Below are 14,348 nucleotides of genomic sequence, written 5' to 3' on the forward strand. Positions count from 1 at the left end.
TCACCATCAGTTTATTAGCTTGACAGTTAAACTGAGGTCATTAAACTGGGTGCTAGCATGTTCCAATTTACCTTGACAACCATTAGGAACAGCTTCAAGATAGAAGAGCTTTAGTTGAATTCATCATTAACAGGACCTTATTAAGTGTCTGAAAAAATGCCAAGAGATGCAGAATAGATTCTAAGCTACAATGTGGTAGACTTCCTCTGTAGACTCATGCAAGAGCCAACTAAATTCAGTACCATGAAAAAAGTGGGACTGGTTTTCTGGAAGAATTACCTTTTTAAAAAAATTATCTAAACGTCATCCTGTGATCAGAAATCATTCACAGTAAAGTCTTATTTCTCAAGTGCCTGCCCACCAGACATTTTACAAGCAAGAGTTCATGTATGTATCATTTTTACCGTCAGCCTAGGATATCTGTAATATACCCAAAATCTCAGAAGGATGCATTAACTCTGGATTATTTAGTACAGCTCAATGACAAGTTGCATTTAAAAAAACCACCTTTCATATGGCAAAACTTTATAAAGTAATCAATTACTCCATCCATTATCCTTCTTCTATCTCTAGTATTCCAGTAACCATGGTCAGAAGATAAGCAGCACCATTGTTTCCCACCATCTCCAGAAAGCAGACTTCAATTGCTTAGGATGCCAGTGCCCTCAGGCACATTGACGAATTTTTAATTATTGTGTTTGCAACAGTTCTGTTTCTATTGTTCTTTTGATTTCCTCTGGGATTGGTTCTTCAGTCTGCAGAAATAGTTCTCAGCCTCCGAGGTTGTCCTTACTGTCCAGTTGTTGCTTTTTGCAATCTCCTCTAGTCTGGCAAACCTCCAAGAACAGTGTTCCTCATACTCTGGTTTCTTTGTGCATTCCCCCACTCCTGTCACCCCTACCAATTGAACCTATACATTAAGCAGTCCAGGCCCCATTCTCCAGAATTACCTCAGTAAATCTCTATTCTTCAAAGTCCTCCCTAAAACTCACCTCTTTGACCAAGGCCAACATTCCAATATCTCCTCTTTGACCTGGCATCCATTTTTGTCAGATTACACTTCTGCCTTTAGCTGCTTTTCTGCACCGAATGTGTTACCTAAATGCAAGTTAATTTTAAACGGCAAGACAGTAGAACCAGAGAGGACTCCCTCAATCTTTTAAAAGATATACATGCATTTTGTGGTTGAGATCTCAACCTCCAGTTCCTTCATATTCCTCTTGGTTTTAATGATAAGCATGCACAAAAGAAAAATTACATTCATGGGGAAACTGGTGACAATGTAACTTTTCCTATCTACAAAAAGCTAAATGCAATCTGATTAAAGTTATCTTTTTATTTATTCATTCACTAGATGTGTCACTGGCTAAGCCAGCATTTCTTGCCCACCCCTAATTGCCTTTGAGAAGGTACAGTTCAAAATCTTTTATAAAGCATAAAGACAAGTAACATTTTGAGGTACAGTTTTGGTGGGAAGTAAAATCACAAAGTAGACAGTGACTTCGTACAGTTCAAACATGGCTGTATGTCGTCACAACTGTGTGCAAATCAAACAAATTCAGTTTCCTAAGTACCAAGATAACATTATAGGTACAAAAATATCACCAAGATGTTGTCTCCAAGCTGATGGCATAACCAAAATGGGCAAGTATGTGGTTGTCCCATTGCAGTGCTTGGAAACCTCCAGAAAACAAACATTTTTCCTTGAAAGTTTGACAAAACAAAAGTTTAGTGCCAGCACTAGACCAGTTCAGAAAGTAACATGTTAGGCTAGAGCTTACACTTCTGCAGGGGTTATTGCATGTAGAAAAGGACCAGAGTAAGAACGTACTAAAATTCCACATCTTTAGCATTCCAGGCTTATAATGTATTCAAGTTTTTATATAACACGCACAGATACAGTTACACCTTTGAGTGCTTTTATTCTATGTATGTATTTCACTGTTGTGTCCCTTTATACTGTCAGAAGTAATTTCTTGTTCCTCATAGCTTCAAAAATAACTGAACAAATAAATTTATAGTAGGTATTATATTATGTTAGCACTTAATATTAAGAAACATTGTATGTGATTCACAAACTTTAAACTGAATATTTTGCAATTAAGTTTTATGGATAACAGCTCTTTCTTCTCGCTAAACACAGACGTATCGGGCAAGCTGCTTTTGATTACAAGCTTCTATTCCAACAATCCCTCCAGAGACTTCAGGTCAAACTCAATCATTATCTAAAAGTTCCGAACTAATAAAAAAAACTATTGAAACAATTACAGAGGTGGCAGAATTGGCATAACTATTTCCTAAATACAAAAGTACTTGCCAACCATGCATTTGAATTAATCCCACAGCATCTTTGATGAAATGTGAAATGTGTGGCTTGGTTCCTCTCCCATGCAGACTTAAGGGAAATGGCCCTTAAAACATCTCAGAGTGCAGCTGTCTCCTTAACATAGCTGAATTAAGCAAGCCAATACTGATTTAAAACTAGACAAGGACATGTCGTTTTCGTCATGTATTCATTTTCACAGAAATACATTTGAATAAGTGAACCAGATACTTTAGCACTTGAAAACGATGAAATAGCACTACCCTGCTGTAAACAACTTTGAAGTAACGTTTTGAAATTCTCAAGAACATATGGCTGGACTGAAGGTCTTCTTTCTCCCCCCAATTACTTTTTGTTTTGTCATCCTAACAGGCACCCAGTAAAGGTCATACTTGTGTTTTGTCTTGCCTCTATTCAATGGTTTTGGGATACTGGTAGGGATACTGACGCAATCCATGTCCAAATGCAGCAAGACCTGGACAATATCCAGGTTTGGGCTGACAAGTAGCAAGTAACATTCGCACCACACAAGCGCCAGGCAATGACCATCTCCAACAAGAGAGAATCTAACCATCGCCCCTTGATGTTCAATGGCATTATCATCGCTGAATCCCCTACTATTGACATCCTGCGGGTTACCATTGACCAGAAACTGAACTGGGCTAGCTATAGAAATACTGCAGCTACAAGAGCAGGTCAGAGGCTAGGAATCCTGCAGCAAGTAACTCACCTCCTGACTCTCCAAAGCCTGTCCATCATCTACAAGATACAAGTCAGGGGTGTGATGGAATACACTGCCCTTGCCTGGATGAGTGCAGCTCCAACAACGCTCCAGATGCTTGACACCATCCTGGACAAAGCAGCCCGCTTGGTTGGCACCCCATCCACAAACATTCACTCCCTCCACCACCGATGAACAGTCGCAGCAGTATGTACCACCTACAAGATGTGCTGTAGAAACTCACACCAAGGCTCCTTAGGCAGCACCCTCCAAACCCACGACTGCTACCATCTAGAAGGGCAAGGGCTGCAGAAACATGGGAACACCACTACCTGGAAGTTCCCCTCTAAGCCACTCACCATCCTGACCTGGAATTATATCGCTGTTCCTTCACTGTCGCTGGTTCAAAACCCTGGAACTCTGTCCCTAACAGCATTGTGGGTCCACCTACACCACATGGACTGGAACAGTTGAAGAAGGCAGCTCACCACCACCTTCGCAAGGGCAACTAGGGATGGGCAATAAATGCTGGCCCAGCCAACGGTGCCCACATTCTGTAAATGAATAAAAAAAATAAGGAACCGTAAAAAAGCTGTACTGAGAATCAGTAACTTAGAGGAGGGGGAAAGAGTACTAATCATATTTTATTTAAATAAAACTAACATCCACAGTTGTTCATAAAGGAAGTAGCACATCTTGAAAAGACAAACTCTGGTAGCATTTGAGATCACCTTGAGTTAGAAAGTGCAATAAGCATACTTCATGTTTTCCAACACCATGTCGTAATGGAAACAGCTAATATATTTACCTTAAGGGGTTGTTTCCAATACCACTAGCCTTTTAGTTTGGCTGGCCTATTGCTTGCTACTTTCGTTAATTATACATAACTTCATCAGTTTCAGGCCTGAATGACTTCCCTCTTTTTTAATCTGCCTAGTTGTCAACATAAGGTGTGACCCATGTGCCATTGGGAAAGAGGTACTGCAAGTGAAAAAGGATATTTCAATTTGCTCAACTGGCTTCCCACCTCAACCATGGAGGTTTCCAACCTCACTGCTAACCCACCCCTGGGAAAGTTTGAAGGAGACAGAAACACATCAGGTTACCGTCCCAACAATATTTTCTGCAGCTTTCCCAATTCACTCGTTCTAAACCCATCTTCCCTGGCCTGAGAAAATTCCACCCAATATTCCACCCAAGGACTAACCAGTGTTTTACAAAGGCTTTTGTATTCAATTCCTTTATTAACAAAGCAAAGCATCCCATATGCTTTAAAAACCTATTCAACTTTTTCTACTACCTTCAAAGGTCTGTTTTCATACACATATCCTAGCATAACTGACAAAAAAAAAATCACCAGCAAGAAAAGCGAAATACCGTCTAACAAAACAAATGCTGTAGACCAAGCTAAGAGAGATGAAAAACCTATGGTGGGAGAACAAGGCTTAAGGAGCTTCAGGAAGCTGCCGATAAGCATGACCTGAAGGCTCTCCATGAAGGTCTCTGATCTGTCTACGGTCGCAAAGCCAAAAGTACAACACCCGTCCTCTCAGCAAATGGCAATCAGCTCCTAACATACAGGCAATAGATTCTCTCTCATTGGGCAGAGCACTTCACCTGAATGAAAAGTCCAGTGTGAGACAATGTCATTGAATCATTTCCATGACATCAGATTCTTGATGAGCTCACCCTCGATCCATCTTAAGTCTACATCACCAAGGCCATAAAAAACTGTGCGCCAAGTCTGCAAAGTATTGGCATTCCACTTGAAGCATTCAAGTATGCAGGAGCTCACATAATTAGGAAATTTACTAGTCTCTACTGCTTAATCTGGAACCAGGCAGTGTGCCCCAAGGTTACAAAGATGCCTCCATAATTCGCCTGTACAAACAAAAGGGGAGAAAGTCCATCTGTGACAATCAATCATTGTGGTATTTCACTTCTCTCCACAGCAGGAAAAATTCTTGCAAGGATTATTCTCAACAGGATTTCCACTTATTTTACAGATCCTGTGTACCCATGTTGTGGTTTTTGTGCTGGATGAGGAACAGTCGACATGATCATTCCGGTTCATCAAATTCAACAAAAGTGCCGCAAACAGAACAAGGACCTCTACATGATGTTCACTGACCTGACCAAAGCCTTCAACATAGTAAACTGTGAAGGCCTGTGGAAGGCGCAGTACAAATATAGCTGCCTTAAAAAGATGACCAGGGTCATCCTATGATGGCCAGAATGGTGTCTTATCAGATGCCTTTCCTGTCACCATTGGCACAAAGCAAGGCTGCCATCTACCTTTTCAGACATGCTCTTGTATGCACTGAAAGATTTTGACATAGGAGTACATATTCAGTTCAGGATAATTAACAATATTTTCAATCTGCAAAGGCTGAGAGATTGCACAAAGATCACAAAACAGCTCAGTGAACTCTTGCTTGCTGATGATTGCGACCGCATAGCAGGCACTCTGGAGCACATCTAGCTGCTTGTTGACCCACTTAGCCCAAGCCTCAGAACTCTTAAGACAGATCTTGTACCAACCTGCCCTTGACCACAAACTCCAAGACCACAGTCACAATCAACAAAACACCCCTTAACTCCTTTCAGAAGTTCTGCTATCTTGGGAGTATCCTCTCCAACAACACCATGTTGGATGATGAAATCACAAAAGCAAGCTGAGCATTCAACAGACTCACGCACAGGCTTTGGAGAAAACATGGAGCTTGTCTCAAAATAAAGAACAAAATCTACCAGGCAGTGGTTCTCACATCACTTCTCTATAGCTGTGAGACATTGACAACTTTCCGGTATGGCACAAAGCAACTAGATGCATTCCATTTTTGCTCCTTAAGATCTATCTGCAACACCAAGTGGAAGGACAAAATTCCTAACACCCCAATTTTCGCAAGGTCCCACATACCTGACATGAAGAGCATGCTCATCAAAGCTCAGATTCACTGGGTCGGCCTTGTGGTTCACATGGAGGATTCCCACATACCAAGTGCAGCAGTCTACAGCCAGCTGAGCATAGGAACTGGCACCATAGGGTACCCCAAATTTAGACACAAAGATATTTTGAAAGCCAATCTCAGAGCCTGCAGGTTGCACCCCACAACTCTGGTCAGATCTAAATGGAGAAGTCCCTTTCATCAAGCAATATCAACATTTGAGAAGAGAGTCAGGTCCATACCAGAAAAGTGAGAACCCTGCAAAGCCAGTGCCTTCATCCATCCCAACAACAGTGACTTCATACCCAAGATTTGTACCCAAGATTTGCAATGGGTTATGTAAGTCAAGATTTGGTTTATCATCATATGAGCTGACACCATGAAGTTGAACAATTTGTCACCTTGCTGGACACTCATTGGTCAAAGAAACAGGAAAATCCATTAAAAACTTGTCCTGCCGAAGGTCTGTGTACATACACCCCTAGGGTCCCTCTGTGCCAGCACCATCTTTAAAATTGTTCATTTAGTTCATATTGCCTCTCCTCATTCTTGTTCTAAAAGGTATCACTTCATACTTCTCTGCGTTAAATTTCATCTGCACTGTGGTTGTCCATTTCACCAGTCTACCTACATCCTCCTGAAATCTGTTGCTACCTTCATCATTGTTTACTTTATTTCTTCATGATTTGCAAACTTTGAAATTATGGCTGTTTATCCAAGGCCAAGTCTTAATATACAATATAACAAAGAGCAGTGGTCCTAATAATGACGCCGGGGAACACCACTGTATACCTCCTTCCGGTCTGATAAACAACTGCTCACCACTACTGTTTGCTACCCCTCATCCAATTTAGGATCCATGCTGTCAATGTCCCTTTAATTCCATGGGCATTAATTTTTCTAACAAGCCTATTATGTGGTTCTCCTTCAAACGTCTTTTGAAAGTTCGCATTCACATCAATTGCACTACCCTCTTCAAGCTTCTCCATTACTTCATCAAAGAACTTGATCAAGTTAGTCAAACATAATTTGTCTTTAACAAATCTGTGCTGACTTCCATTCCTTAGCCCATACTTTTCCAAATGCCGACTAAGTTTGTCCCGCGCTCTCAAAGTTTTCCCACCACCAGCATTAGGTTGACTGGCTTGTAGTTTCCGGGTTTATTCCCCTCTTTTTTTGTAATCCGATCAGAATTGTTCTGATGTAAGGTCACAAGTTTGAAATGTTAACTGTTTCTCTTCCCAGAACCACCAGGCCTGCTGAGTATTTCCAGCATTTTCTGTTTTTATTTCAGATTTCCAGCATCTACAATATTTTGCTTTTGTACCATCACTATGCTGGCTGACTTGCCAGGTTTATCCCTACAGCCTTTTTTGAAAAGTGGTGTAACATTTACGATCTTCTGGAATCACCCCTACATCCAAGCAGGATTGGAAGATTGTAACCAGAGCCTCTGAATTTCCATAAAAGCAAAAAACTGCGGATGCTGGAAATCCAAAACAAAAACAAAAGTACCTGGAAAAACTCAGCAGGTCTGGCAGCATCTGCGGAGAGGAACACAGTTAACGTTTCGAGTCCGAATGACCCTTCAACAGAACTGTTCTGTTGAAGGGTCATTCGGACTTGAAACGTTAACTGTGTTCCTCTCCGCAGATGCTGCCAGACCTGCTGAGTTTTTCCAGGCATTTTTGCTTTTCCTCTGAATTTCCATCCTTACTTCCCACAATAAACTAAGATACATCCAATCTGGACTGGCTAACTTTTCTACTTTAAGAATTGCCAATCTTTTAAGTACCTCCAGTTTATATATTATCTCATCCAGGATTAGTACTGCCTTCTCTTTTCCTGTTAAATTTGCAGCATTCTCTAGTGAAGACAGAAGCAAACTGCTTATTTCGTACCTTAGCCATGCCCTCTGCCTCCACAAGAGGATTCCCTTTTTTTTGGGCATTAATGAAGCTCACCCTGCACTGACTAAATTTCACTACAAGTGTTTCTAAAAGACTTTTCGGTTCCCTTTTATGTTATACGCTAATCTATTCTCATACAATCTCTTTGCCTTTCTTATTCCTCTTTACTTTATATTCAGCTTGCTTCTCCACTATATTTAAACCATAATATTTTAAGCCTCTTTTTCTGTACAATTCAGGGGAGCTCTGGCTTTGAATTCTCTCCCCTTTCTCACAAGAAATACCTATACTTGAACCAGCTCTTTAATGGCATTCCATTGCTCAATTTCTGGTTACAATCTACTTGGACCAGAACCCTTTACAACTCACTGAAATTAACCTTCCACCAACTAAAACAAAAATAGAATACAGTGGATGCTGGAAATCTGAAATGGAAGCAGAAAATGCTGGAAATGCTCAGGTCTGGTAACATCTTTGCAGAGACAGACAGAGTTAACATTTCATGATCTTTCATCAGAGCTGGAAAAAGTTAGAGTTGTAACAGATATTAAGCAAGTACAGATGCAGGGAAAGTGGAGAGGGAAAGAATGAAAGTGAAGGTCTGTCTGTCATAAGGTGGTATACAGGATGGTTAAATTACAAAAGGGATGATGATGATGCAAGGCAAAAGATGATAATTTTACCTCGCACTATCATCTCTTTTGTCATTTAATCACTCATGCATCCCTTATGATAGACCTTCCCCTTTAGTTTTTTGCCCACCCCCACTACCTTCCCCACTTACCGTGCCTCAGTTCTTGCTTAATATCCATCACATCTCTAACTTTTTCCAGTTCTAATGAAAAGTCATCCAACCTGAAACATTCTCTCTCCACAGAAGCTGCCACACCTGCTGAGTATTTCCAGCATTTTCTGTTTTTATTCCTCCAATTAAGTAATGTTATGTTTTATTAACAAAATGATCACTAGTAGTTCACCGTTAGGAGAAACATTGCTTTAATGAGTTTATCCATTTTCTCTATTCAGAAAACTTATTTAAATCCATAATTCATTTTGCTCCCCCCTTCCTAATAAATCTAAATAATTAATTGTCAACCATCTGCAAATTGCCATTTGCCTTTATAAAGAATTCAGGTTCTGTGCTGTTGCACTGAGCAAACGCATGATTATGCAGCACAGAATTTGCTGACAGACCAATAAAACAGTTCAGAATGAAGACATTATCTGAATCCCATAATGGGGTTTTCTGTTACTTCACACATCAATAATGGAGTTTACTCTGATTTTGTATTTCTCTAACTGGGCACGTCCATCACACTCAATTTGCTATTTCCTGCATTCTAAGTTAACTTTATACTTAATCTGATGGAACAAATTAATCATTAATTTTAAAAATATACTAGTGTACAATGTTAAAATTATATCAATAGTTTATTACGAAAGCTCAAAGGATTCTGAATTCTGTTTGCAATCATTTTGCAAATACCATTACACCTACGAAATCCTGGTTCACATAACTCAATATTTAGAACATCACATTCTTCTATCAGGTTTTACAACATTATATCTGACTCACATGGCACCACACAATTAGCTCTAGTCAATGGAATTGCTCTAGTCAATGGAATTACTCCAGTCCAAATAAAAAAGTAGTACTTCATCCAAAATTCCAGTATCTATCTCAACCTAGCTACTTTATAAAATTATTTTTATTTTAAAAATGGACAAGGCTTTACCCTGACTAGCCATGACTTGTACCAGAGGAATTTCTAACCATCAGAAACCAGCAGGGACCTCGTTATCTTCAGAGAGGTACTAATGCCCTCTGTGACAGTTGACAAACAAATTCTAAAGAAATGCACCAACTCCCTTTGCATTTCTAAGGCAGAGCTCCAGCCAACAGAGACGGTATGTCTGCAAGGGACAAAAGGGACCCTGACTCCTTTATTAAACACCTCAAGATTCCAGGGAGGAAGTGCAAGGTATGTCACATGACCTCCCCCAAGCTACTAGAATCTGTAATTTGCCATGTGGAACTAAACCCAGGCAGTCTATCATTTTACCATCCAACAGGTAGCAGCAAAAGAGCTCTGTCCAGATGAAGTGCCTGGTCGACATCTACAGTGTGAACTACTGGAATTACTGTATCTGTGCTTTCAAGACTAATTCTATGTACCTACGCCCATCTTGGAAGTCCTCATCTCTGGAAAGTTGGATCACCCTGTAACAGTTTCAGCCTGTTAACCTCTGAAGGAATACGCCACTGGACCATAACTCTTATTTTTATCTTGCTCTTTCCCTGTACCCCTTTCTTTCCCTTATCTCTCTTTTATTCTAAAGGGACAAAAGTTGAAAAACCCCTTTCTTATTTTACCTTATCGCAAGTTTGCTATGGGGTTATTAATAGAGGATTGGATCACTCCTCTTGTTTGTGGAAAGCAGGCCACCACTTATAAAGGGCGAAATCAAAATCAAAAACACCTTTCTGTTTACAGACAGGTAGAGAGGGGAGAAATCAGGGCTGTTTAAATTAATCCCCCTTTGGCCCACAACAACAGTGTGCAATATGCTAGAACCAACTTGGCTTTATGCAAGAACCAACTTTACTATGAGGTGTGTGAGGCCCTAAGGGCTAGCACATTAATGATTTTTAACACCCAGTAGGGATGGCCACAAGTTTAAGACCTGCTTCCAAGTAAGCTGCACTAAGTTCCAAAACTCAGCCAAATCCATGCAAGAAGCAAATTTAAATATCAAAATTACTAAAGTAGTTTTAATGACTGAAAAGATAACTCTTGAAGCAAATTATTTGAAATGAAATATTTTAACAATTTAAAATATGAAGTTTGAGATTTTATTCTTGGAGGTTAAGAAATTCAATAATATGTGAAATGTAATGCTCTAATTATAAACATCAGTGTTCATATTGAAAATTTTCTACTGCATTCCTGTTACAGGATATTGGCTATGCCCTGTGTCACAAAGAATGACAACTCCTTTTAAGCTAATGAGAGATTTGAAACAACAAACACACTGGGAAAAAAAACTACCATTCTTTCATTACCTTCTGCGCCATATCCAACCTTTGGACAGACTATGGACTCCAAAGTACTTTTGGATTCTGAGCATTTGTAACTTGAACTTCAAGCCCTGCATTCTGGAATTTCCTGCTAAGTTGCCCCACCTCTCCATTTTCACGGTTGATGTAGTGAAACAGTTAGTTAAATGCTGGATCGGTATTTTCTCCAACCAGTCCTTCTGACTTCACTTGTGAGGCCACCAAACACTACCAGGTCCCAAATCCCATTTCAGAGCTCCCCTGGTAAATGATATTTGGCAGGTAATTCACTGACTGTAACATATGCTCCATTCCATTTTGAAGAAATCCAGACTTCAAAACAACAATCTTCTAATCATTACTGATTGATGTTGCTTATCAGAAAGCTTACAAATATGAATGAATGACATATACCACCTCCCTCCTAGTTCCCACATAATTTGCTTTTCCCTCCCTTCATGTTCTTCTGGTTCCCACAACTGCCCTTCACCCCAACACCTCCCAGCCCTGCCTTGCCTTTAAGTTAGAATGAGTCCCAAAGTACCCCCCACCCACCCCAACAAACAATGCCAGGTTTCCAGCCCCTCCCAAATGCTCCCATATTCTAATTGAGTGTAACCAGGCACCAAAAACAGACCCCCCTCTCCTCTTCCCCCTTTGCTGCTTATCGTTTCATGGTCCTGTAACCTAAACCTCTCCTAACGTGTCAAATGCAGGTCTTGACCACAAAACCGAGTCGGACATTCCTGAGACAGTGCTGTCCCTCAGAATGGATTATAATTCGGAGGTCCCGTTTACCTGCTCAGGTTGATGTTGATGAGCTCATGACACTTATTGAAAAATAAGAAGTTCCCTTGATGTTCTAAACAACATCCCTCAACTAAAACCACCAAACAAAATAGAATAATTTTTACCAATGTTAGGAGGGCCTTACTGTGAGCAAAATTACAGAAACACAAACACGCACACCCGTTCATGAGGAAAATATGCCAGAAAATGTTTCATTTTTTATTACTAACTAAACACTTCCTCCCTCACCCACAACAAACCACAATGATCAGTGCTTTAAGAGATCCACCAGAAAGTATAAAAAATTATTTTGCATCTTCAAATATTATTGCAATTGCTAATCTCACATATAAGTGATCCAGATTCTGAAGATCCACCCTAGTGTAAATTCACCAGTGTCACAGCTAAATAAATAGGAGAAACAAGATTCAATCAGAGGATCAGACATAAAACAGCTCACTTACTGGACTTCTCTGAAGAAAATTGGGAAACTGCATGCTAAGGACTCTGGGAAGCTTCACCTTGTTGACTTATCAGTGTAGAGGAATGCCAAAAAATGGCACCAACCAAAACTCTCCCACATCTGTATGCAACTCCATGAGGTAAAACAGAACTCATTTCAAAATTGCTGGATGAATTTAAGATACTCAGATCGAGTTCTGGTTACTAGCAGTAAGTTTAAAGTGTGATCTTGCTGTTACTAAGAAAATGAACTATAATCTTCACATATTTCTACATTTCTCGTTAGAGAAAGGATTTAGTGTAGAAAATCTATTGTTCTTTACTTATATAGTTTGGCTGAATAAGAAAATGAGCTCTCAACATTTTTGGAACATTCTCAGGCTGGTATTGAACTACATTCAAATTAGATCAAAAAGTTCCAAAGTTAATCTTATATTTATGGTTGTTTATACAAATAATTCAAATAATAGATTATCTCTGTCTATAAACATGTATGCATGGTACAGTATTGAGTCAGTATTGGTATTATTCTTTCTGTTGACTTTAGAGATAAGAACTGCATTTGTTGCAATTTATTAATAAAATCGCAAGTGAAAATCTGAAAGTTAGGTTGATGGTGTCTATTTAGTAAAGGAGAAAGGATAAGTGATCAAACACTGCACAAAAACTATTGTTTCACTTAATATAATAATTGTTATATAGTCACCTTCAATTTTTAAATATTCACTTCAGGACTTGATGCTGCATTTAAGTAACTGATAAATACAGTCATGTCACCAATACAAAGATTGACTTTAGATGTCAGGTGGGCTCTTTCAGAATCTTTAACATTATGGACTTTCAAAATGCAATTGCACACTTTGATCTAGTTTTATAATGTGGGAATCAGCTATAAATTTGTACTTATTTTGAGTGCAAGCTGACTCCTAAGTATTGACTCTCACCTTGGTTGCAAAAAATCATAAATCACAGCAGACATTAAAAAATGTCTAAAATTACTTACACAGTGCAAATATCCTGTAATTTTCTACAGAGAAGGAGAAGTAACAATTGTGGCTGACAATTCAGTACTACAAGGGTAAGGAGTAAACTTACCACAACCATAAATATAAACTCCGGGAAATCACATTTAATGCAGCTCATGCTGATCGAGACTGTATGGATAAATAGTGTCTGTTCTTTCTTGCATGTGTCTGCCTTGAAAAATCATACTCCTAACCATTTCATATTAAAGCCAAAATGTTCTGATGTGAGCTTTGTAAGCTAGGTGAAAATTAATCCTCTCAAATCATCCTACAGTTCATAACAGAGGCACAGATGTAATTTTAACAGTAATGGAGATCACAATACCACAGGGAACTATGGAATAGTTTCAAAATTTTGTAATGCTATTACATGGAGCTCCAAGAAGCTAAAATACTTAGTAAGAGAAAAAAAAATCAGAACAGCAGCCAAAATCTTGTGCAATCATTAGACTACAGTTAAGTCATCCCCAAGGAGCAAAGAAAGCACTGCACTCACTAAAGCATCTATAAGGACCTCTGCTCCTTCTTCACTCTCATGCAGGGTGTCTATATCCGTCAGCTCCTGCAGCAGGTCCACCACCGCAATGGATACATGTAGCAGTTCGTTAAAGATCATATAACACATATTTTAAAAATCTGCATGCAAACAATACTTTTGAATGGAGATAACTTTTTTAATAGCATATAATCTGCTTAAATACAGAAGAAAATGTTTAACCTATAGCCCTCATTAGTCTGATAATAAAAACCCTTGAACTATGATAGGAGTTTCAGAGTTAAAATTGGGCATGATTAATGGGTGTGGACCAAAACAAAAACTCCTGAGGCAGGTCACTATAATTTGGACCAACAAAAAGAATACAAGTGTTTTTTTTATTTGTAAAAGGGCCACAAAACTTGCCCATATCATTGATGTGCTTGCGACACACCTCTAATATCTCAAAAATAGATCCATTACAGGATACACTCAAATATACTGATGCTCAGATGGAATGGCTATGTGCAACTGATGCCTTGAATGTTATGTTAAAAACGAACTCAATTAAGCAGGTGTTGCATCATTATGATAAAACACTCCGCATTCTATGTAAAGATTTTGGATGACTGCTGCA

The 14,348-nt window shown here is 39.2% G+C and overlaps 1 protein-coding gene across 1 annotated transcript in view; it reads right to left on the reverse strand.

Moving 5' to 3' along the window:
- The window catches only part of ctnnbl1 (catenin, beta like 1), a 197,079-nt gene that overhangs the window by 139,654 nt on the left and 43,077 nt on the right, over window positions 1-14,348 (reverse strand). Inside the window, exon 5 of the mRNA XM_078555389.1 lies at window positions 13,733-13,830. Within this exon, the coding sequence (XP_078411515.1) occupies window positions 13,733-13,830 (98 nt within the window). The remainder of the gene's footprint in view (window positions 1-13,732; window positions 13,831-14,348) is intronic.

The sequence above is a fragment of the Cetorhinus maximus genome, chromosome 13 (genome assembly GCF_964194155.1).
Source record: "Cetorhinus maximus chromosome 13, sCetMax3.hap1.1, whole genome shotgun sequence".
NCBI lineage: Eukaryota > Metazoa > Chordata > Chondrichthyes > Lamniformes > Cetorhinidae > Cetorhinus > Cetorhinus maximus.